The 24,645-nt window shown below is 43.5% G+C and overlaps 3 protein-coding genes across 4 annotated transcripts in view; 2 read left to right on the plus strand and 1 right to left on the minus strand.

Moving 5' to 3' along the window:
- The window catches only part of CFAP43 (cilia and flagella associated protein 43), a gene marked incomplete at its 3' end in the record, with an annotated part of 88,472 nt that extends 84,405 nt beyond the window's left edge, over positions 1-4,067 (minus strand). Inside the window, exons 1-2 of the mRNA XM_079794031.1 lie at positions 3,847-4,067; positions 1,609-1,862 (exon numbers count right to left, since the gene is read on the minus strand). Of these exons, the coding sequence (XP_079650157.1) occupies positions 1,609-1,862; positions 3,847-3,908 (316 nt within the window). The 5' untranslated portion in view covers positions 3,909-4,067. The remainder of the gene's footprint in view (positions 1-1,608; positions 1,863-3,846) is intronic.
- A 4,085-nt stretch (positions 4,068-8,152) lies between these two features.
- LOC307112446 (glutathione S-transferase omega-1) lies at positions 8,153-18,012 on the plus strand. Its single transcript, XM_079793168.1, has 6 exons — positions 8,153-8,729; positions 8,923-9,031; positions 11,967-12,189; positions 14,676-14,774; positions 16,551-16,657; positions 17,778-18,012. The coding sequence occupies exons 1-6, from the start codon at positions 8,696-8,698 to the stop codon at positions 17,929-17,931; spliced, it is 726 nt and encodes a 241-aa protein (XP_079649294.1). The 5' UTR covers positions 8,153-8,695; the 3' UTR covers positions 17,932-18,012.
- A 4,608-nt stretch (positions 18,013-22,620) lies between these two features.
- The window catches only part of CFAP58 (cilia and flagella associated protein 58), a 142,535-nt gene continuing 140,510 nt past the window's right edge, over positions 22,621-24,645 (plus strand). For both annotated transcript variants that reach the window (XM_079793710.1, XM_079793711.1), the window contains exons 1-3: positions 22,621-22,980; positions 23,126-23,348; positions 24,291-24,392. In XM_079793710.1, coding sequence (XP_079649836.1) covers positions 22,655-22,980; positions 23,126-23,348; positions 24,291-24,392 — 651 coding nt within the window. In that variant the 5' untranslated portion in view covers positions 22,621-22,654. The remainder of the gene's footprint in view (positions 22,981-23,125; positions 23,349-24,290; positions 24,393-24,645) is intronic.

Below are 24,645 nucleotides of genomic sequence, written 5' to 3' on the forward strand. Positions count from 1 at the left end.
AGCTGGCTTTTGCTAAAAACTCAAGGGCCCAAAGAGCCACGGTTTGCCAACCACTGGGCTAGAGCTTCCAGGTTGTTTTAGGCCCTGGCCGGGTAGTCAGTTGGTTAGAGCATCACCCGGATATGTGAAGGTTGTGAGTTTGATCTCCAGTCAGGACATATACAAGAAGCAACCAATGAATGCATAAATAAGTGAAACAACAAACAGATGTCTCAATGTGTGTGTGTGTGTGTGTGTGTGTGTGTGTGAAATTAAAAAAAAAAGTCGTTTTAATCTGTGGGAACACAAATAAAATGTTAAATTATAATGCAGTTCACTGGCTTGACTCAACACTTATTTGACCCAAAAGGCTGCAGATTTAAGACCAGCCGTAAGCTCTCCTGAGATTTCTGTCCATGATGTCCTTCCTAATTGAGGGACTTGTGAAGATGGGCTCCAATAGCTGTGCAGCAGTCTGGTCTGGGTCAGCTATTTCTAAGAATGAGTGAATAATAATTTAAATGGTCCCAGCTGATGTGCTAAGTGGTTAGAGCACACCGCAGGGTGGTGGGTTCAATTCCTGGTCAAGGGCACATACCTGGACACCTGAGTTATAGGGTTGATTCCTGGCCTGGAGGCAACCAATAGATGTGACTCTCACATTGATATTCTCTCTCTCTCCCCTTCCCTTCCTTCCTTCCACTCTCTCTAAAATTCAATGTAAAAAATATCCTCAGGTGAGGATTAAGAACAACAACAACAAATAATAATAATAATAATAATTTAAATGGTAGATAACATTGATTGATATATATATATATGACACATGTCATATATTATATAATGACATATTATATACATACTAGAGGCCCAATGCACAAAAATTTGTGCAAGAGTAGGCCTTCCTTCCCCCAGCTGCCGGCACCGGCTTCCCTCCGGCACCCAGGACCCAGACTTCCCTCCTCCGGCCACTGGCAGGCACCCAGGACCCCAGCCGGCTTCCCCCGGGCCCCAGCTTTGTCAGAAAGGATGTCCGGAAGGTCATTCAGCTGTCTGGTCTAATTACCATACTACCCTTTTATTATTATAGATATAATTTCATTTATTATCACCAGAGTCTTAATAATACTACCATTATCCCCATTTCACAGAAAAGAAAATTGAGGCTCAGAGACTTATCTTTAATACAACATCAATTCACCTGGATTTTCAAAAAACTACCAGAAAAGAAGAAAAAAATGTTCTGAAAAAGGTTTTTGCAAAATGTATTTAGTGCTGTAAATGAGTCTTAGCTCAGTGCTTCTCAAGCATAATGTGCATATGAATCACCTGGGGAATGTTGTTAAAATGCAGATTCTAATTCAGTAAGTCTGGGATGGGAGCAGAGTTTCTGCATTTACAAGTACCCTAGGTGATGACAATGTCGAAGGTAAGCAGACTGTGAGTAGCAAGGCTCTAGCCCAATTAATTAAGTCCTTTGTGATCAGCCTGATTCCTTCTTTAAAAAATGTGTATTATAACAACACCAAAAAAACCTTCCAAAACATGCTTCACTTATCAGAACTAGGTTTGGTTACATCTTATGACAAGGTCCTTCAGTTATGGCAGAGGGAGGGTCTTTCGGGGTACCTTTCAATTTGGTCCTTCTGGCCAATCCAGGAAAGTTGTATATGTAGATGAGAGGTCTTAGCTTCCGGTCAGAAAAAGCCACAACTTCATAAGGAATGTTAGTTGCCACGACGCCCACAATGCCATTCATACACTGGAGTACAGTTTTTTTCTTGGTTTCGATATTAATAAATATTACGAAATTGCCACTGGCGTAGCAAATGGTGCTGTCGTTGACAAAATGAACATTCTGCTTAGGGAATCCTTGCACCCATCTTTAGGGAAAAGATATATCACCATCAGTATAACACATTCCAAACACTTTGTTTTTGACAAAGCAAACAAAAGGTCATCAAAATCTTTGAAACACAGCTACACTCTTTTCACCCCCTTTCTGCCTAAAACAGTATCTAACACGAAAGAACACTTATGCTGGCTGCGAGGCCAGTGTGAGTCCAAGTAGGAGAGAAGTTTAAATGTAGACTTAAAGTTCCATGGGTTCCAAGAGCCTTCTTCAGAGAACTTTTTCAGTGAAGCAAATCCTCTGATCAAACCTGAGGACGTCTCAGAAGGATTTCTGGGGCCTTGTGTACTTGAGAAAAAGAAAAGAAAAGTGAAAACAGCGAGAAAGAGAAACACACACCCCCTTGATTCTAATAGAAAACAGGTTGTATCCTGGGCCTTTCTTTTATAATTAGCTTTGATTTTTAAAAACAATCTTTAAAGAACAACTTGGAATAGGGCAGCCTGCTTTGTGATTGTGAGTGGAGTAGGAAACTTTTTTCTTTACAAAGATGAAGCATGTGTAGCCATATTATAGATCTAAAAATACGGATATAGAAAATAAAGGAATTAAGCCAACATGAATGAAAGGTTAGAACACAAAAGGAACATACTTTTAAAGGAAGGAATGTGTGGTGGGTATATGCTAGAAGTAAGGAGAGTCTGAGATGAGGGGAGATTCCAGTTTTATTTAAATACTAGTAGCCCTGCACACGAATCCGTGCACCTGTAGCTCCCTGCTGCCCTCCAGTAGCTCTCCTGTAGCTCCCCCGCACCCCCCTCATAGTTTGCTGCCCTGCCCCCTCCTGTAGCTCTCTGCCGCCTGCTTGTAGCTCGCTGCCCCACCCTCCTGCTGATCCAAGATCCAATAGTTACCTGGTCGGTTGTTACACTTCACTGCACAATGATCATTTGCATATTACATCTTTATTATATAGGAAGGATTAAGAATATACTTAAAGATAGATGGTGGAGGAGGTAAGAGAAGGACACTAGGTTGGTAAGAAACTTCCAGAGATTGGAGAGAAGAGCCAGGACCAGGGGAGTATGCTGTGTGGAACAGACTGCAAGTAACACTCCAGAATAGTGATTTGCAACTACTGTGCCACAGTGGAAACATGCAATACCTTGGTGAATACACAGTACAGCGTACAGATGATGTGTTGTGAATTCACCTAAAACCTGCTTAATTTTAACCAGTGCCACCCCAATAAATTCGAGAAAACAAAAACCATGCGATCAATACCTGATTATTTAGTCAGGGGCATTAACCTCTTTTCCCTTAGATTGTCAAATTTTTAAAAATGACAACAGCCAACACAATAGCTGTCCCGTGTGAGTGAATCAAAATGAACCCCCCCTTTTTTTTGTCAAATCAGCAAAAGATATAGTTTTTTGGTGTGTCACAGAATTTTAGTAATTAGTTTGTATGCCACGAGATGATAAAGGTTGAAAATCGCTGCTCTAGAATGTGGAAGGAAAGAAATGCCCCCTTTTATCTGTGCAGTGCTTTATGCTTTTCAAAGCCTACTATAAATGCAAATAAATCCAGATAGTGGTTAGGAGTTAGGAGGAAGAGATTGAACGGCCCTAAATTTGGGGAGAAATCGCCAAAGACTACAGGGATAAAATAGGCGCTGTCATTGGGATGGGGAGGTATTTGCGAAGAAAAGTCAGGAGAAAAAGGACCACTGAAGGCAATACTGAGCCAGGAAAGGGTAAACCATCGAGAGGTGGGGAAAATGGATCGGGGTGGGGCAGGGAAAGATAGAAGGAGGTGTGGCCACTGAATACGGGATGGAGAGAAGAGGTCATCCAGGGAGGGGGTCTGCTGGAAGGTGTTGGGGTTCAAGAGAAGAGGTCAAAGTTTCCGGGACAGAGGGTCTAAAGAATGGAAGAAGAGCGTAGGCAAGGGATGTAAGTCAGAGGAAGAGTTTCCGCGAGACCGAAGTCAGTCGGCTGACGGCGATGCCGCACCTCACGGACAGGGACGCGCTGCTGGCGGAGGAGAAGGAGCCCTCCTCTCGGCCTTGCGCCATGGACCGTGTTTCTCAAAGCCAGGCTCGGGGCAGCTAACGCTGGACTCCGGCTCTGGTCTGCAACGGAAACGCTGGACCCCGGCTCTGCTCTGCAACGGAAACGCTGGACCCCGGCTCTGGTCTGCAACGGAAACGCTGGGCCCCGGCTCTGGTCTGCAACGGTTGCTCCGCGGCTCCTGGCTGCCCCGCCGGCGCAGCCTCCACTGTTTGCATCGTCGCCAGGAGACCGTAACCCCTGCGCCCATTGGCTCTGCCCCTTCGGCCTTCTCCTTCTAGAGCCGATCGCATTGGTGAAAGCTCTGCAGTGTATCAGCCAATAGGCGAACGGCAAGCTAAACGAGGGGCGGGACTCTCGGAGTGAGTGCTGGAGTGCCCCCACCAGCCAGGACAAATAATTACAATATTAATAAATATCTATAGCAGAAATTAATATTGAGTGCTGCCGAGCCAGACGTTCCAAGCTCCACGCAGGCATTATTTTATTTAATCCTCAACTCCCCGTCACCCCCATTTTACAGATAAGGAAAGAGAGGATAAGAAAAGTAACTTGCCTGAGGCTACAAAGCGGAGTGGGTTTTAAAGCAAGGTCTAGTGTAAATCTAGAGCTCCAAGCCTTTCATCGCTATGTTACACTTTCAAATGTACCCTCCGCTACTTAAAATAGGCAGAGAGCTTCTGAAAGTAATCTGATCAAAAGGTCTGCAGCTTGTCCTTGCTTCGTCCCTTCCCTTTCAGATAGCCATCTCTCCGGTTCTTTCTCCTTCCTCCCCTCCACTCCTCTCCTTTACCCTGCCCTCTCCTTCTTTAAGTCCCTCCTTCCGGTCTTGCCACCGTCTCTCCAACATTTCATTCATATAGAATGCTTAGCAGATGTGCAATTTGCATTCACCAGTGAAATTATCTCCTCTATGCTGTTTCACCACATTTTCATATCTTGGACCTGTTTCTGCATCAGTATATATAGATCTACTTCATTCCTTTTAACAGTAGTTAGGGTTTTTGTTGTTTTTCTTTTCGAAATCTGTTCCATAAATCACCTCCTGCCCTCCATATAGTATATAGTAAAAACTTAAATTCCACAGGAAGGTTTTCAAATGACAACATTTTTTCTCACCTCATTCTTTCCTACCTGAATTCCATTGTCTAGAGGCCACCTTCCAGCTTAAGAAATGTAATGGAATTAATATCAGGGAAGCGCTTCCCCATACCATTCCCCCTCCCTTTTTCTTTCTTTTTCTTCCCCCAGAGGTAACAACTTTTCTGAATTCTGTTTATTGCTTCTTGCTTTTCAACTCTACCACATATGTATGTGCCATAACCAATATGCTGTTTCATTTTGCATGTTTTTAAAGTTAATATATGCAGTCATATATATTGTTTTTATTACTCAATCTTAGGTTTTTGAGATACATTTATTTTGATAGCTGTAGCTGTAGTTTATTAGTTTTTCATTGTTGGATAGTTGTTCATTATATGAATGTACCACAATTTATTTATCCATTCTACTCTCAATGCACTTTTAATATTCCCCTATATATTTTTTGCTATTCAAGCTCTTTTCTTTATGGACTATTTATACCTGTATAGCTTCTTATTGTGAGGATTATAATAGTTTTTTTTTTTCATTTTATTTCACTCTAGGCCCCATAATACTTTCACTCAATCATTCAGCCAGGATCTTTCCATGGAATCTCTTTTATGAAAGCTATTTCTCCCTACTATGGACTGTCATGGAATGTTAATTTTTAAAGTAACATTCATATTCACAAGGTAAGTGCCCCTAATTTTTAAAAAGATATTTAAAATATAATTAATTAAAATAATAACAGTGAAACACTTCATGTGACTTTCAATATTCCTAACTTACTCTATAAAATACTTTATATATATAAATTATTATATACTAGAGGCCCGATGCACGAAGTTCGTGCAAGGGGCTTGGCCCTCAAAGCCCCGGCTTCATCTGGAAGGTCCTCTGGAAGGTCGTCCGGAAGGTCATCTGGACAGTTGTTCCACTGTTCGGCTGTTTGGTCGATTTGTATATTATGCTTTTATTATTATTGATTAAAGAGAATAAAATTATTCAAGTAATATTCCTGAAAAGTCAAAGAATGTTGTATCAAGTGGGTGTATATTGTCAGGAAAGAGAGATGGTACTTAGAAGGTAGAAAACTATTTCTTATCACTAGGACCTCTAATTCTTTTTTTAAAAAATATTTTTTTATTGATTTCAGAGAGGAAGGGAGAGGGAGAGAGAGATAGAAACATCAATGATGAGAGAATCATTGATCAGCTGCCCCCTGCACGCCTCCTGGATGCCCCCTACTGGGCATGTGCCCTGACTAGGAATCAAACCGTGACTTCCTGGTCATAGATTCATGTTCATCCACTGAGCCACACTGGCCAGCAGGACCTCTAACTCTTAATCTTTAACCAGCAGAATCGGTTGAGATTAGCCCACTCAGGTTAATTATTGACAATTACAGATGCAAAAATATGAAATACTATGTTTTTCCCTGTGGCTAACAGCAATGTGTATCCAGATGTTCACATATTATGCACATAACCACCAAGGACTTGGAGATGATTCTCTAATGCAGAGTGGTGCTAACAGTACAGTTGCTTCCTGGGATGTATATTTCCTTTTCAGTTTATTTATTTGAGGAATTAACATTTTACTTTATTGATGAATTGGATGTTTCAAATCATTAAAATAAAACATTATACACTGTTCATACTAATTAGGGGTCAGGCCATTTCAAGTAAAAGTTCTCAAGATATACCTTGACCTGAAATTTTTAGTTTGGCCAATTAGAGGTGTTAGTCTGACCAAGTTTAAATTTACAGGGTTAATTTGCATAATGCATCAATATGCTAAAAGACCTTCTAAAAAGTTACTTTTCTGGAAAAGAGTTAAGCCACATCCATGCTTTAGCAAAAATGTGGCCAACTTGTTTTCACTGAGTATCAGCAATAATAGCAAGCATTTATTTATTTAACACTTATTCTGTGCCAAGAACTGCTTAAAGTGCTTTCTAATATTCACTAATTTAATCATTCTTCAACTTCTATAAAGGAGCTATTAGGTGTTTGCCACCTTATTTTACAGGTGAGGGAAGTGAAACACAGAAGGAACTTGCCCGTAGTCACACGGTGGTTAATAAGGGGTTACTACAATTACTATGGCTTCATAAAAAATTCATATGTTGAATTACAAACTCATAAATTCTTGTGTTGAAGCTCTAATTCCCAGGACCTCAGAATGTGATCTTATTTGGAAATAGGTTCGTTGCAGTTGTAATTAGTTCAGTTAAGATGAGGTCACATTGGGGTGGGATGGACCCCTAACCCAATATTAAGAGGGGAAATTGGGATACAGGCATGCACACAAGGAGGGTGCCATGTGAAGATGAAGGCATTGATGGGGTGATGCCCTACATTCGGAGAAATGCCAAAGGTTGCCAGCAAACCACCAGAAGCTAGGAGAGGGGCATGGAACACATCGTCTCTCAGAATCTTTAGAAGGAACCCACCCTGCCTTCGCCTTGATACTTCTAGCTTCCACAACTGAGAGAATACATTTCCGTTGTTTAAGCCACTCAGAGTGTGGTACTTTGTTACCCTAACCCTGGCAAACGAATAAATACAGGTCTAGAGTAAGGATCAAACCCCAGCAGGAAGGCTCTGAGATAGGTGTGCTTATCACCTACTCTCTGCTTCTCCCATAATAGAGCTAATCAACATAAAAGCAGACACCACCACCACCCCTTTCGCTTTGCAAATCAATGGCACAGGAGTCACCAGCTCTCAAATCTAGGCAGACAAGTCAAACATTGACTACCCTTTTCCGTGTGCCCTCGACTGGAATCCCTTTTTCCTAAACCCTAAACTAAGAGGGGCTGTTTGAGCAGACGTTCTGACCAGATATTTTTCACAGACCAGTGGGACTGAATTTACTCCACCCACCTGCATGACTCTGAGCCCCACGAGAGCTCCAAAATTCAAATGTTTAATAGATTTTTTGAAAACAGCACCATCTGAGGTTAGTAAGATCCAGATTTGGGCTGTTTCTTTTGGGTTAAAATTAAAAGGCTGTGCCCTGTAGTTACAGGAGGGACAGGGGCCACCCTAGGAGTCGTAGGAAGCTAGTGCTGACAGGAAAAGGAAAAGGCTGTCCAGGCGGCTGGGCGACCTGTCACTGTGCCGTGGAGGGAACCTTTGGTGAGCGAGCCCTGGGCCCAGGCCACAGGCCCTGAAGCTGGGGACGCCTTGGAGCAGCGGGGGAGCTATGACCAGGCCCGTGACATGGAGGAGGAGGGCTTCCCAGCAGGGGCGAGGATGTGTGTGTGTGTGTGTGTGTGTGTGTGTGTGTGTGTGAGCGCGCGCGCGCGCGCGCGCGCGCATCTCAACGTGGGCGCATCCCGTCCCTGGGCCAACACAGTACAGTTAGCACAACCTCCAGGCGCAGGGTTTAAGCACGATCCCCACAAATCCCGGAAGGCCGGCCCTGGGTGGGGCGCCAAGGGTGGGCGTCTGGGCGGCGATTCCCCTGAAGGCGCGGGGCAGCGGCGCGGTCCCCCTGGCAGAGGGTGGGAAGGGGCCCGGCGCGCTCGCTGCGCGTGGGTTCGCTCCGGGCGCCCCGGAAGCGCCGCGCCGGCGGAGCTGGCAGCCCGCCCCCAGTTCGCACTTAGCGGAGAGAGCAAGGGAGACAAGGAGGGCGGGAGCGGCCTGTACTTCCTGAATCGCCTGCAAACCCAGGGCTCGAGCTCAGCCTGCGCTGCGCCACGATGTCCGGAGGGTCAGCCAAGAGCCTGGAGAAGGGTGAGGCCTGGACGCCGCGAGAGGCGGTGATCTTGGCGACCCCCGATGCGGGTCCCGGTGCGGCTGATCCGGAGCCGAACTCTCCCGCAGGGTCTCCACCAGGAGGGGATGGGTCGGGCCCCAGGGGCGGCGGGGGGCTGGGGGTCCCGGCAGCTTTCCAAGCCGTGTAACTGCCTCCGCTTGTCCCCGGCAGGGAGCGCGCCCCCAGGGCCGGTCCCCGAGGGCCTGATCCGCGTCTATAGCATGAGGTTCTGCCCGTTCGCCCAGAGGACGCGCCTCGTCCTGAAGGCCAAGGGAATCCGGTGAGAACCCAGCGGGGGCTGCGGGCTGCGGGAGGCGGGGGTGGGAATCTCGGATAGGGCCCCTGGGGCTTCCTTTACTGCAAATGAAATGAGTATTCTCAGCCTTTTGGGGAGGGCATGGCAAGGTATGGGCCCTCTCCCTGGGGAGGCGGAAATGCCATAGATCCAGCTGTCTAGGACACTCCATTCAGATGAACCTAACCACTTTATGGATTAGAAAGATGGGCTCCGGTTAAGGGAGTGACAGGCGGCGGCTCTTTTAGTTCCGGTAGATCCCCGATTCCTGGTCAGTTGCCCTTGCACTTTCACCAGACTTCTCCATTCATGTCCAGCTTATCTGATACTGTTGGCTGTTATTCTGAGTATATCGTTCCTTACTAAATAGTCGATAGTGAGCCCCAGTACAGAGTTCAGACCTTCACTCTCCTGGCAGGGTGCACAGTTAACTGTACTGTACATATTCCTGTAGGTTGGGTCTTTTGCGAAGCCTCATTGGAACTGACCTGGTTCCTGACATAGGAGTTAGCCACAGGAATTACGCAGATTCGTTTTACTTTTCTCTATCAACACCAGATATCCATTGGCACTACCCCCTTCCAATGGCCTTTGGAATCTGTGGAACCGACAATAGGTACCTATGATGTGGAAGTTTAAAACGTAGCCCCCATTCTTAAGAAATTTTCCATGTATGTGCTTAAGATTTATTAATGAACTAGAGGCCCGATGCATGAAATTCGTGCAAGAGTAGGCCTTCCTTCCCCCGGCTGCCAGCACCGGCTTCCCTCTGGCACCCGGACCTGGGCTTCCCTCACAGCCCTGGCTTCCTCCGGAAGGTCGTCTAGTCTAATTAGCACATTACACTTTTATTATTATAGATTTTAGTCTTGTAGGGGGGAGGATTAGGCAGCAATTCCTTTCCCTAAAAGAAATATAAGATGCATTCTAAATATAAGATGCACCAAAACTATTTATGGATTAGCCCTCACTTCACTAAGATTGGCATCTTATTTGAATGAAATTGATTCTGAACACATAGCAAAATATTCAACATTTAGTAACATTTATCCAAAACACTGTATTTTATCAAAATACTATAATATTTTCTGTATTAGTCAGAATTATTTTATTGCAAGTAAGAGAACTCTAATTCAAATTGGATGGAAAAAGGCATATATCGTACTTATATAATTGAAAAGTCCAAGAGCAAGATGCAGCTGCATTCGGAGCACCAAATCCTTGGTTATGTGCCCTTCTGTAACTCCAGGTTGAAAACAACCCTACCTTACTTACTGGGCATTTTCCAAAGGAAAATTGAAATGATTTTAGTGTAATAGTGTGTGTATGGTGGGGGCGGTGTGTGTGTGAAGATTGGTGACAGCTGCCAGATAGTGCAAACAACAGAGGCCTGCTACATTCATGGGTCAGTTTTGAGTCCCAGGAGACTCATCAGAGAGGTACTAGATTTTTTACCACATGGTATAACCTAACAAAGCATGGTTTTCTTTAAAAGGTGCATCTCCCAACTTGTGACTTGTTGATTCATGATGCCAGGTTACCACCTAATCCGTGTGTTCTGAGAACCTTCTTTATTACAAAAGCCTAGGATCTACCTTCTGTTTTTATAGTATACAGTTTCAGAAGTGTTGATAATTCCTTGGCAAAGGGCTTTATTTTTCTTGCAGTGGCTCATATCTGAGTGTCCAATGTTATCTCAGCACATGAACCTTTTAATGCACACACAGACGTGTTTCATCTGGATATTCCTTTGTTTCCATGGGTGATTACATATTTAAACCCTTAAACTGAGTGCTGTTCTACAAAGGTGTTGGTGTAACCCTAGTTGGTTTGGCTTAGAAGATAGAGCCAAACCAACTAGGGTTACACCAAGGACTGAAGGGTCCCAGGTTCAATGCTGGTCAAGGGTACATACCTCGGGTTGCAGGCTTGATCCTGGCCCTGTTTGGGGCACATGCAGGGGACAACCAATCAATAAGTCTCTTTCACATCGATGTTTCTCTCTCTGTCTCTCCACCTCTCTTCAACTTTCTCTAAAAAAAAAAAAATCAATGGAAAAATATCCTCAGGTGAGGATTAACAACAACAAAATGATGTTGGTGTATGTATATATTAATATGAACAAGACATATAAGATCCTTGCTTTCATGGAGCTTACATTCTAGCTAACTGGCATAATGGGTAAATAAATGACCAAAGTAATTTCAGATACATATCAGTTTAATAAAGAAAGTAAAACAAGATGATCATGTAATGGAGGCTCTCAGCAGCTTCAGAATGGGTGGTCAGGGAGGGCCTCTCTGCACATTTGGTGTTTGACTGGGAAGACAGGCAGAGAAGGCAGAGGGTCAGTAAGTGCAAACGCTCTAAGATGGGAACATGTTTGGCAAATTCAAGGAATATAAGAAAGGCCGATGGGGCCAGATCAAAATGACCAAGGGAAAGTCATGGGAAACAGGTGTGACAAGTAAGCAGGGACCAGATCAAATGTGCCCTGCATGTCATAGAAAGCATTTAGGGTTTATCCTCTTTGTACTGAGTAGCAGTCGGAAGGTTGTAAGCAGGAGAGTGACCTGATCTAGTTTTGTCAACGCTTCACCTGGCCATGTGTGCAGAATGGAGAGTAGGGAGGCCACCGTGGAAGCTTAGAGGCTGGTGGGGGACTGTTGTAGAGGTCCAGGTGGCAGATGATGTTTTGGAAGACATAGCAGAGGTAAAGCTATGATTGAATAAATTCAATATGATTTGGAGGTCTAGCTGACCATTTGACTTGAGGAAGGGGGGCAAGAGGAAAGGAATCAAGGCTGAGTGGACTCCTAAATTTGGGGTCTGATCAGCTAAGTGGATGGTAGGACCAGTGAGGATTTTCAGAAGTACAAACATGTTTCGTTCTCTTCATGGTCTTCTATGTGTCTTTCAGGCACGAAGTCATCAACATCAACCTGAAAAATAAGCCTGAGTGGTTCTTTAAGAAGAATCCCGCTGGTCTGGTGCCAGTTCTGGAAAACAACCAGGGTCAACTGATCTGCGAATCTGCCATCACTTGTGAGTACTTGGATGAAGCATATCCAGAGAAGAAGTTGTTGCCAGCTGACCCCTATGAGAAAGCGTGCCAAAAGATGGTCTTTGAGTTATTTTCTAAGGTGTGTATATAAGAAATTTCAGTTCCTATTTGAAAAACCTTTGTTTTTTAAGCTACATCAGTGGTCATGTATGGTTCAGTAATTTGGAAAAGGAAAACGAAACAGGATTATACTCTTTGCAAGCCCTTTCTTGATCGGTTCCTGTTTACCTCTACAAAGTTATCCCTCTTCTGACACACTATATTCCAGCCATACTGAATGTTTCCGTTTCCCAAACTCACCACCTTATCAACTCTTGCTGGAAGACCCTTCCCCCTTCTCACTTTGCCTGATTTTCTCCAAATCCTCTTTCATGCATCTGCTCAGATACCGCTGCCTTCCAGAAGCTTGTCCAGACCGTGTGAGTGCCCAGTTCTCTGTTCCCACAAGTACTAACATTTCCCTGTTGCTGACTGCCTGCCTTAAAGCCTGTGAGTTGTACCAGGGTGTGAGCTCCTTGAGGGTGAGGGCAGTGTTCCCGTTACTGTTGACTCACTGCAGGTTTGTGATCAGTTCTGCCCCTTCCAAGTTGTTGAACTTGCTAAGTTACTTATTGCTTTACCTCTGTGTCTCAGGTCATTATTTGTTGAATGAGTGTAATTATGTCCTCCTTATAGATAAAATCAGTTAATCTAAAACATGGAGAGCAGAGTCCGACACATGGTAAATCTCAGTGTTAGTTCTTGTTCTAGCCAGTGTCTAGCAGTGAGCTTGTGCTGGCAGTAACTCTCAGCTGACTGAGTAAATGGCAGTCCTGTAGAAGAACTGTATCTTAATTACTATCAATGTTGTAGATTAGTTCAAGCAGTTAGTATTCACAAAGACATGACCGATAGTAGACAACAAGAATAGCAACATCAGGTTATGTCTCTATAATCCTGTTACCTTGTCAATGTATATCAGCATGCACAGAAATATCTTCTCTAGAGAATGAAATGGTTAAAGAAATACTGTGAAAATGGGATGTATAGGGAAGACATATTGCTTAAGGACACAGTGCAAAGGGAAGCCAATGGAGATGGGAGAGGGAGTTGTCTGGCTTAGCAGGATGAGGGGGAAAGAATAGTAGAGATGGCTGCTGTCAAAGATGATGGACAGGGAATAGGGCATTTGCAAGAAAGATGTTGCAGAATAAAAACAACAACAGTAACAAGAGAATCATCATACTGTTTAGAAAGAAAATGAGCTAAAAGCTGGAGATGCCCACTATTACTTTCCTACTCACATCCAGGAAAGAGGTGATCCGAGGTACCATATGACCCCACCATCCTGGCCACACCTCAGCAAACCAGAAATGGCCCCACCTGTACCCCCAGCCCAATCATTTTCTCTCTTAGAAAATTGGAACTGAGACAGACAGTCAAAGTGGGGAAGCTGAGAGAGAGATAGAGATAGAGAGAGAGAGAGAGAGAGAGAGAGACTTGACAAACCAAGACCACATAAAAAATACATTTTGGGGGAAGTGGAAATTAAAAACACTGCAAAGGGAACTGTATGAGGAAAATAATGTGGAACAGATATTTAAGGATAAGAGGAAAGAACAGGCAGGAAATGTGGGTGGAAGGGCTGCCTGCAAACCTTCAGCTCCAATGAGGGCAAGTTGTACTGACGTGGATGGGATTTCAGGGGAGTCTCCTGTGTTTTTATGAGTGCCTGTTTACTTCAACTGGGATGAGTAGACTTCTGTCTTTTGCAATGAGATGATACCAAAGACTGAAGGACTAAAACACACAAACACCTCCACCACAAGCCTTAAAGCGTGTGACACTGCACCTGTCAGGTCTTCAGGTGGTCAGTCCCCTTTGAACAGTCTTCTCATGTCCTCCCCAAGGTAGAAATCAGAAAGGTTCTCTTTCTCAAGTTCCCTTTGCAGCTGGGGACAAGGCCTGGGACGAAGGCTCTCCCTGTCAGATACACACATGGTGGAGTTCAATTCAGAAATGATCAGTGTGAGGAAATGGGTTGGGGTGAGGCACTGGTGCTGCTGGTGAGAGTGACTGGTAGCAGAGCTTCTGGATTTCAGGAGCCATGCTGGTTGCGAGATTACATTCCAGAGCAGAAACGGCTTTGGTGCTAGTGGCATTGGCTAGCTCAGAGTCGCTGCTGGCAGCGGCACAAACTGTAACCTCTAGTTTCAGCTCACAGGTCACAGTGGGTGCTTTCCGCAGGCCAGTTTGGGCATGATTTTGGAATGTTCCAGCTGAGTTCCGAGCCTGTTTGTTCAGCCTCCCAGCAATTCAGTGAGACACTCAGTGTCCGTTACAGATGTTTTTGGCTCAAACTTGCCAAAGTGCGTTCTGTTATTTGCAACTTACAAAATCCTGTTTAATATAGCATCTCTGGCCACAAAACTGTTTTTAAGATCAGTATATGACCTCTGTGAACACAGGAATGGGTGTACCCTTGAAGTTTCTAGAATACTCTGACACTGGGTTCTATCGTGTTTTTATGTGAGGCTGGTATACTTAGTCTCCCACCAATAAACTAGGCCATTATTCTCTGTCTAGGTGCCACCTTTGGTAGGAAGGTTTACGAGAAGCAAAGATAAGGAAGACTGCTCTGGCCTGAAAGAAGAATTTCGCCAAGAATTCAGCAAGCTTGAGGAGGTAATCAATCGTGTCTCTTGGCTTTTATCAGAGTAAATGATACAATACACCTACCCACTTCTTTCTACTCTCTTTTCTTCATATCCTCATTCCCCAGATCACTTTATAGCAATTAGTAATAATACCAAATAAGAAATTTTAATTGATAACAGATTGACATAAGCTGTGTATTTAAGATATAAACCAAAACACCTAAAAATATTTTGTCATGGGCTTTTAAAATGTTTTGTTGCACCGATGTTGAAATAACATAGAAAAAATAAAATTCACTAATATTTTTATAATGTGTCACCTGTTTTCTTTTTTCCCCCATGCTGCTTCCAGTCCCTGTCCATAGATTAAAAAAGAAAAAAAGATTAACATAAATGTAATCTGAGCATAGATACCATTCTGTGTTGTTTTATAATAAACATTTCCCACCACAAAGAGTTTGCCATGAATCATACAGACACTTGGCAAAGCCAGATGTGTTTTACCTCCTTTGGGGGAGAGCTGCCATTTTGGGCCTTTACATTGAGTCTTCCTCTTGGCTTTCAGACATTCCAAATACTTCAGGGAGATTTAAACCATCAGTTTACAATGCAGACTGTTATACAGGCCCTGAAAAAAACTGTAGAAGTTTTATAAAGGGTTAAGTTGATTTGATGTTGATTTATCAAATAATATTCTGAATTCCCCCCTTTGACAAAACCATACTATCAATTCACCTTCTTGAATTTCGAATACATAGCTTATGCTTGGTTTTCAAATAATTTTATTTAATAGTTAATTGTTAAACTAGTTATTCCCAGCATATTTTAAGTAAATTGTCTTATTGAAGATTTATATGCAGAGAAGTACCCAAAACATAAGAGTCCAGCTTGATGAATTTTTACATAGGGAACATAGCCATAGAACCAGCACCCATAGCAAAATACAGAATATTCATTTTCGCTATTTTTTGTTATATAAATGGACTCATATAATATGCACTTTTTTGGGGTCTGGCTTATTTCATACAGTATTAGGTTTGTGAAATTCATCTATGTTGTGTGTAGGTCATTCCTATTTTTTGTAGTTCCAGCATATGGCTGTTTTTTAAAAGATCCTTTTTACTCCTTGTGAGCAGAAAACATTTCCATTTTGGGGCTATTACAATTAGTGCTGCAGTGAACATTCTTTGGTAAATATATGTTCACATTTCCAAGTAGAATGACTGGGTTAAAAGTATGCATGCACTCAGCTTTAGTAGATACTATTAAAACATGGTTGTACCAATTTACATTCCTACACCTTAGCTAACTTTGTCTTGTTCATTTTAGCCATTCTGATGGATGTATAGTGGTATTACATTTTGGTTCTAATTTGCATTTCCCTGATAACTAATGTAGTTGACTACCATTTCAAATGGTTATTGGCCATTTGGACATCCTTTCATTGTGAAGTGTACTAAGTTTTTCCCAAATTTTTTAATAGGTGGTTTGCCTTTTTTCTTGATTCCCAAGAGTTCTTTCTATATTCTGAATACCAGTCCTATGTTGTATTATGAAGATCTTGCACTCTGTTGCTTATTTTGTTTTTCTCCACTTTCCAGTTTATTTTGTTGATCGTTTTGTTTAATCTCAAACTAACAAATAGTAAAGCTTAAACTGATCAAATAGACAAAAAGTGAACTTGGATATGCCAGGGTAAAAGCTGCTGGTCTCACCACTCTACTTAACTCACCTGCATCATCTCTGATGATGAATCTTACTAGATATCCAAATAAGAAGTACTCTTATGCTGTTTAATGTTCAGGTTCTGACCAATAAGAAGACAACCTTCTTTGGTGGCAATTCACTTTCTATGATTGATTACCTCATCTGGCCCTGGTTTGAACGGCTGGAAGCACTGGAATTAAATGAGTAAGACATTTGAATATTTTGTGCATAATTTAGGATAATGATAATTTGAATAGTATATGTTGACTTTTTTCTGAACAAAAATATTTTATACAACTTTTATGAATGGGAAAAGGCAGACAGGAGGTTTGTGGTCATATACCTACATGCACCACTGCTTCTCATCAGGGGGAGTAGGAAGGGGTTCTGTGACATGTGGTAAAATGTCTTAAAAATAATTTACTCCTTCTCTCCTTAATAAAAATCCATAAGGAAGGTTTGGGGAGGAGGAGCTAAGTAAAAAAGGTGAAGGTATTAAGGAGTACAATTGGCAGTTACAAAATAGTCACAGGGATGTAAAATACAGCATAGGAAATATAGTCAGAAATGTTGTAATACCTAGGTATGATGTAAGATGGGTACTAGGCTTATTGGGGGATCACTTTGTATGTTATATAAATGTCTAACCATTATACTATACATCTGAAACTAATATAATATTGAATGTCAACTGTAATTGAAAATTTTTTTTAAATCCATAAGGATGTACATTTTTATAAGGCTGTCATGCAGGATTATATGACTAATGCTACCTCCCAGTTACCAGTAAGATTCCATACTAGTTTGCAAGCTCCATATTTTGAAGTTTGGCAGCCACTTTAGCTTACTCCCTCTTAGAGCTTAGAGTTATTCAGGGTTACTCTCTATATATGTGTATAGTGGAGGGTCTTGCCCTAGTAACATCAAAGATCAGTGATCACAGATCTCCACAACAAATATAAAAATAATGGCAAAAGTTTTAAATATTCTAAGAATTACCAAAATGTGGCATAGAGACACGGAGTCGGACAAATGCTCTTGGGAGAATTGCGCCAATAGACTTGCTCAATGCAGACTTGCTTAATGCAGGTTTGTTGCCACTAACCTTCAGTTTGTAAAAAACACAACATCTGAGAAGCTCAAAAAAAGGAGGCATGCCTTATTCTGTGATTATGTACATCTTAAAGAACTCTTCTTAAAGAACTACTTTAAAAGGTGAGAGGAGAACAAAGTGAAACTGCAGAGTGCTAATGATGACATGTAGACTTTGCAATGCCTTCTTCTTTCATCTAGCTCACACCTTCATTCTTTCCATCTCCCACAGGTGTATAGACCACACTCCAAAACTTAAGCTCTGGATGGCAGCCATGCGGAAAGATCCCACAGTGTCAGCCCTCCTCACTGACGTGAAGACCTTTCAAGGTTTCTTAAATCTCTACCTGCAGAACAGCTTGGAGGCCTGTGACTACGGGCTCTGATGGGGGCAGGAGTCAACAATGAAAATATATCTGATACTTTCATGCACTAATAGGAATAAAAACGTGCTTTTATCTTGACAAGTGCTCTCATGTTTCTTTGGATCGCCTTCTTTGAGTTGACATCATGGCCCAGGGGTGGGGTTTCCTTAAGGCCTTCCTACAGAAATGTAAACACGTTTCCTGCTCCGGATGCTCAAATGACACTAAGGTTTCTATTAGTCTATGCTGAAAAACTCTAAGTCATCCTCTCTACTGAGATCTAGACTTCAATCTAGGTTTCTAACCGCCCATAGAACAGTTCCACTTGGATACCCCGTTGCCATTTCAAGAGATGCCCTTTCAATTTTGTCTTCGAGGTTCTGAATTGAGAATTTTCAATTCCTCATTTTTTTTCCATCATCAACTGAATTTCACTTGCCATTGTCACCCATGAAGACCAGACCTGCTTCACCTCAAAGTCAGGTGACTAGGTGGCCTCCTATTTGATCTCCAATATCCAATCTCTATCCTCTTCAACTCCTTCCTACCAAATCCCAGTTCAGGTGTCCAACATAGAGATAATGTTGTACAACCCATTCAATATGTAAAATCCCTTAATGCGGTATGGAAGGCTGAATGAGTAATAGGTAATATCTCCATTCAGAAATAGTAATGCCATCTTCCATACGCTTCCATAGTCCCATTGGTCTTCTCACTAATGTTTATCATCACATCACCTCCAGGAGAAGAAGGTAGGTTGGAGAGCATCACTTCACTCTATAGATCATTCAACTAGGGTCCCGAGGTTAAAGGAGACCTTAAGATGCTGGCAGAAGTATCTGGAGGACACACCCAGCACCCTGTTCTTACTGTCAGGATTAAGGGGCTGTTGACGGGCAGTCCCCATACAGTCTGGTTTCCTGTACTTAAACGGAAGAGAACTTAGCAGTCTTCGAGGGCTCACTGCTGGGGGTGGGCCGGGTGGGCCACATTTGAAATGAGCGCCCCCCTCCCACCCTATTGTGATGCAAGCGATCTGGGGGCCCCCGCACCCTGCGAGGCAGCTGACAAAGGTTGACTTCACAAAGGGCCTTCGGCCGCCAACGCCCAAGCTCGGGGAGACCCATCTCTGTCCCCATCCGCCTGCCCCACACGCTGGGCCCTGGTCGGCTGCAGGCGGACTTCCGTCGGATGCAGACCCGGGCACTGAAGTGCCACAGAGAGCCACGACCCGGTCACAGACACCCGTGGGCAATCAGGACTTCGGTTCCCGGGAGCCCGTGGCGCAGCCTCCCATTGGCTCGGCTCGGCGCTGCCGGGCTGCAGCGCTTCTGCAGGACTCGAGGGTTTGGCTGGAGCTCTGGGCGCCGGGGCCAGTAGGCGGGTAGGATCTCACTCCGGGGGGCGGGCCCCACCGTCTTACTTCCGGTTCCCTTCCCCACGGGCGGGCAGGTTTCTGGCGGCGTCTCTCCTGTCACCTCCAACCGGGTGGGTGCGTGGGTCTGGCCAGGGTTGCATTGGAAGGGATAAGGGGTTTGTGGTCAATTCTGGAAACAAGTCCTGATTCTATTTCAAACAAGTCTATTTGAAAATAGAGCTGGTTTTCCCCCCCCTCCCTAATCTCATTCTTCAAGCTCGGTGAACAATATCTGAACACCCGGTAATCTTTCATGTAAATTAGGCTTCTGAAGTATTAAGAGGAATGCCAATATCCGAGATAGGTATGAGAAAAAACATTTTTTTTTGAAAACCTGAAAGATGCAAACTCCACTTCTATTCTCAAAACAGAGATTCAATTAAATAGAGTAAATTATGTCTGTGGTGGCATTCTTTTCCTAGAAGGCTTAAGTTACTATTACCCATGACTGAAGATCCCCACATTTTCAAATAGGCCCGATTATATTTCAGGGACCTGGAAACCAATTTGGAGTAGGTTTAATATGGCCTTGTTACCATTTGTTTCTTGCTTGAACGAGTCCGTATAATAGAGGTGTAAACATGATATAATTACATAGAAGGACAGTTTGCAAAGAGGATTTCAAAGAAGTGCCTATTGGGTTTTTAAAGGGAAGTAGGGATAAGCTCAAAGGTCATAATTAAACTCTTTCCAGGGAAACCATAGTGTTCAGTGGTAAGATTAAAAACCACATTACTGAAATGTAGCCTGCAGCATTCAACCATTCAACTGCCATTTAACTGGTAACTGGTGAAATAAATATTCAGTGTTGAGTTCTAATTCTAATATGCTTGGCAAAGCTGAATAGCAGTGCATTTCATATTTATGGATACAAAATTGGAATGCTCTATGCTCTTAAAAATGTGTTCTTATTCACTACTATTAGTCATTAATTTTGAGCTCTTACTATATTGAGGATCACCTATATGATTTCAGTCAATATTCAAAACCCTTCAAGAAGGTACTTTTTCTTTCTCATTTCTCAGATGAGAAGGATGAAGGTCAAAGGGGAAAGAGAGCTTGTCTAAGTGCCAAAGCCAGGGTTTGAGTATAAGTGCCAACGGAGAACCTTGACATAATTTTCCTTCCCTTCCAAGGAAGAATTGTTTTCATTGCTTTGTCTGTTCTCCTCTAACTACACCAAATAGACTTGCATTTTAGAATGTGACTTCCCATACACAGATGTACTTTGAAGAAACAGCATTTACCAACTCTCAGAGTTGGTTTCCTTTAAAAGGTGGCAACAAGGGTAGGGGGATCTTGGAAATAGGTTCTCTCTAGCATAGTGGAAAAGTGGAACCTTTTACTTTGCAAATGGAATCCCCAGTTTGGCCCTTAAAAATTAATTCATTGCCAGTTTCCTCCGGGATGGGCAAACTCAGACCAGAGAGCCAAATCCAGCCCACTGCTGGGTCTTATACAGCATAAGAACTAAGGATGGTTTTTACATTTTTAAATGGTTGAAAAAAATCAAGAGAAGAATCATAATTTATGACATGTGAAAATGATATGAAATTCACCAAGAGTAAACCCTAATGTAAACTATTCACCACTCCGTTTGTCTTTATTGATTAAATTAGTTATAGAATAGTAGTTTTCCTATTACTTTATCTTCCAAAATGCAAAATTGTCAGCATGGCAAGTGAACCAATATCTTTTCCAAAACCAGACTTCTTACTGACACATATGCAATTTCTTTTAAGAGAAAATGTATTAGGACATTTTTGCCATTCCCCAAACTTATAAATCCACAGCAACTTGTCATGTCTCACATGAAATCACTCTGCATGACCCAACAAAAAAATGTTGTTGAGTCACTATTCCAAAGACTTTCAAAGATTCCTATTTAGTAGGGGAAAATGTTAACACTATTAACCAAGAATTTCTGGATAGATTGGAATTCCAAAGGACAAAAGGTGTCCAATCATGAGCTACATAATTAGGTTCTGTCATTTTAATAAAGGATATTTAGATTCAGCTAACAATTGTTGAGCAGCAATTACGTGTTAGATCTTTTCCAGGACTTCCTAGTATATCCTTTCCTCTCCACGCTGTTAGCAGCTTTAGAGGCCAAGACAATGAGTCAGGCTCTGGACTTTTAAAGTTCTTCAACTCTACTAGCTGGTCACTTTGGACAAATAATTTCATTTTCCTGAGGATATTTTCTATTTTGTAAAATAGGAATCATAATCGTTGCCTAACTGAGTAGCTGTGGGAATCAAATAAGGTAATCCATGGAAACCATTTAATCAGAATGAGTGAGGCATAGAATGCCCTTCTTTCCTTCTTTACTTGTCAGCCCTCCAAAATGCATTGGTGAGTAATTCCTATTTCAGCTCAATCCTGTACAATCAAATAAGTTGTCTTTCCATCTGCTGAATTTCAGGATCACCAAGCTTCTTAGGGTCAGAGCAAAGGCCAGCTACCTCCTTGATTTCATGTAGATGGAAGAGCGATCCGAGTGACCCCTATATTGCTGGGCTGTTGACAATGTGTCCTTAGCCATTATAAAGGGTCTTCTCTAAGATTTATGCTGGGGGATGGGGAGAGCTCACCAATTTTTCTTTGCCCCTAGGCACCTTGTTTCGAATTCATTACCAGTTTTTTTCATAGCTTGGGTACAATCTCACAGATAGGGTGGGAACTAGAGCGAGGCCGGTGAGGACACAAAATTTAAGGAGATACTCTCAGGGGCGTGCAAGAGCTCCATACTAACAAGTTTTTCTTCTCATCTGCTATATTATGAAAAAGCTTGCCTTTATTTTTTGTGCTCCTACAGAGAATGTGGCCTATTGTCTTAGAGATGCAGGAGGGAGGGCTTAGAATGGGAAGAAAACCTTAGTGTTACCCGGGTTGATGTTTGTTAAACTCCCTTGAAATACATGCTGGCGTTTAAATGCTCATTCTTGACAGATTCTCAGTGTGGAGAAGGGACCCCACCGAATGCTGTGCCCACGTGTTCAAAGCAGGGGGTCCTTTTCAGGGTTTTCGTTTGTTTTGTTTTGCCCACACTCCTGCTTGGGCTTCCAAGTCTCGGGCGAAGTCTCTCCAGGTTGTTATCCTTCCTAGCTGTGTCCCAGATCGCGTCCCCGCTGCCCCACCAGAGCCCCGTCCCTTAAACCTTGACTTTGGGCAGCAGGGGCGGCGCGCCGAAGCCTGCGGCTGCGGCGGCGGCGGCGAGCCCCAAAGCCGAAGCTTGGAGCGTTGGGGGCTGAGCAGACGCACGATAACCATGGGTGAGGATGCGAGCAGGAGCTTGGGGAAAGGTGAGTCCTCTGGGTCCGCGGGATGGAGACGCTGGGCCTTGGCCCCCAGACAGACCAGCGCGGCGGGGAGGGCCTGGACGGGTTCCTCTGCACAAAAGCCACGTGCAAAAGTGTCCAGTCTGGGGGACTCCGGAGGAGGAGGAGAGTGTGCACAGCCCTCTTGAGGTCACGGGGAGGAGACCGAGCCCCTCTCCCCAGTGGCCTAATCCACCTCTTGGCCCCCCTCACCCGCCCCGCAGGAAGTGTCCCCCCAGGGCCGGTCCCAGAGGGCCTGATCCGAATCTACAGCATGAGGTTCTGTCCCTTTGCGCACAGGACGCGCTTGGTCCTCCTGGCCAAAGGCATCAGGTGAGAGATGGAAGGTCAGTGCCCTGCAGGCACCGGGGGCTGTTGCAAATCTGGAGCTCCCGGGCTTTCCTTCTGCTTTGGAGATGAGTGTCTGCCTGTGTGAGCCTCTCATTTTTGTTGTCTTGTTTTCCCTTTGCTTTTTAAGCCATGAAGTTATCAACATTAACCTGAGAAACAAGCCTGACTGGTACTATACAAAGCACCCTTTTGGCCAAATTCCTGTCCTGGAAAATAGCAGATGTCAGCTGATCTACGAATCTGTGATCGCTTGTGAGTACCTGGATGATGCTTATCCGGGAAGGAAGCTGTATCCCTATGACCCTTACGAGCGAGCTCGCCAAAAGATGCTATTGGAGCTATTCTATAAGGTGTGTTGAATTTTTTAAAAAGCCACTGGCACTCTCTTTTACTTTGTATGTCTTTCCCAAACTTCAATTCATGTTTAAAGCCCAGTCATCGGTGAAATGGTTCTGTTTTGAGACTGCGTGTGCCTTAGGAGAATAACTGGTATGCGATTATAGTAGAGCTATCGCCTCTGATGTTAAAGGTTAAAGGCTTCACTGATAGGTGCTTTCCATGGGAACTAGCAGTCTCCAGAGGTATGATTATGGCAAAGTTTTGACTGTGTGACTTAAGATAGGACTATTGAAAGAGCTGAAAAACTGGTGATGCTTTACAGGGAATATTATTAAGGTTTCAGGTTAAACAATATTGGGGAATAAAGACATTAATGCACGGAAGGGAACTGCTCTTTTTTCAGAGCAAGAGTGCCAGTCCAGAAATGTGGAGATAAAAGGGGGTACCTGCTGATAACAGGGCCGGGGCGGGGGGCAGTGGAGAAACTTTAAGATGGTTCTCTTTGAAATGCAATAAAAACAACTGACATATATTGAGCATGTATGACGTGCCAAGCACTATTCTAACTCCCTTTATAAAGGTTAACTCATGCAACCCTTACAACTGCCCTTGTACCAGGTGGGTACTATTATTGTACCCATTTTTTAGATGAGAACACTGAGGCTTAGAGAGGTTAAGGGCCTGCCTAAGATTGTACAGCATGGAAATAGCCGATCAAGTAAGAAGCACTTGAGAACACTTTTTCAAAGCACCTTGTTTTACCAGGGAGCCATGACAAATGGGATTGCTGGAACCACAGACACCCCTCAGAGTGATACTCCCATTGAGGAGCTGGGATGTGGGCGTTGGCCTGTGAAGCTGGAGGGACAAAGCTTTGGCTGCGCTTTTAGGCAGAGCAGAAGCGTGGAGTTCCCTCCGATTTCTCCACTAAGAAACCTGTGTCCTCTGATTAGGTCCCACATTTGACCAAGGAGTGTCTGGTAGCATTGAGATGCGGGAAAGAATGCTGTGATCTGAAGCTAGCCCTTCGTGAGGAATTCTGCAACCTTGAAGAGGTACAAAAAAGGGGCCCCTCTCCTGGTTAGATCCAATGGAGGAAGCGATGTAGGGTCGTTAACCTGGTCACCCTGACACCTTCTGCTTTCATAGACTTAGTCTTCCTGCCTGACTTTGATAAGTTCAGCTACTCGTCATCTTAACCTGTGCTTTCTCTATTTTAGAATATGTGCTTAGGTCGGATTTCCAGGAATGGCATTACCAGATCAAAGGGCATGAACACTTTACAGGCTGGAGCTATAGGATGCTACA

The sequence above is a fragment of the Cnephaeus nilssonii genome (genome assembly GCF_951640355.1).
Source record: "Cnephaeus nilssonii genome assembly, chromosome: 16".
Lineage (NCBI taxonomy): Eukaryota > Metazoa > Chordata > Mammalia > Chiroptera > Vespertilionidae > Cnephaeus > Cnephaeus nilssonii.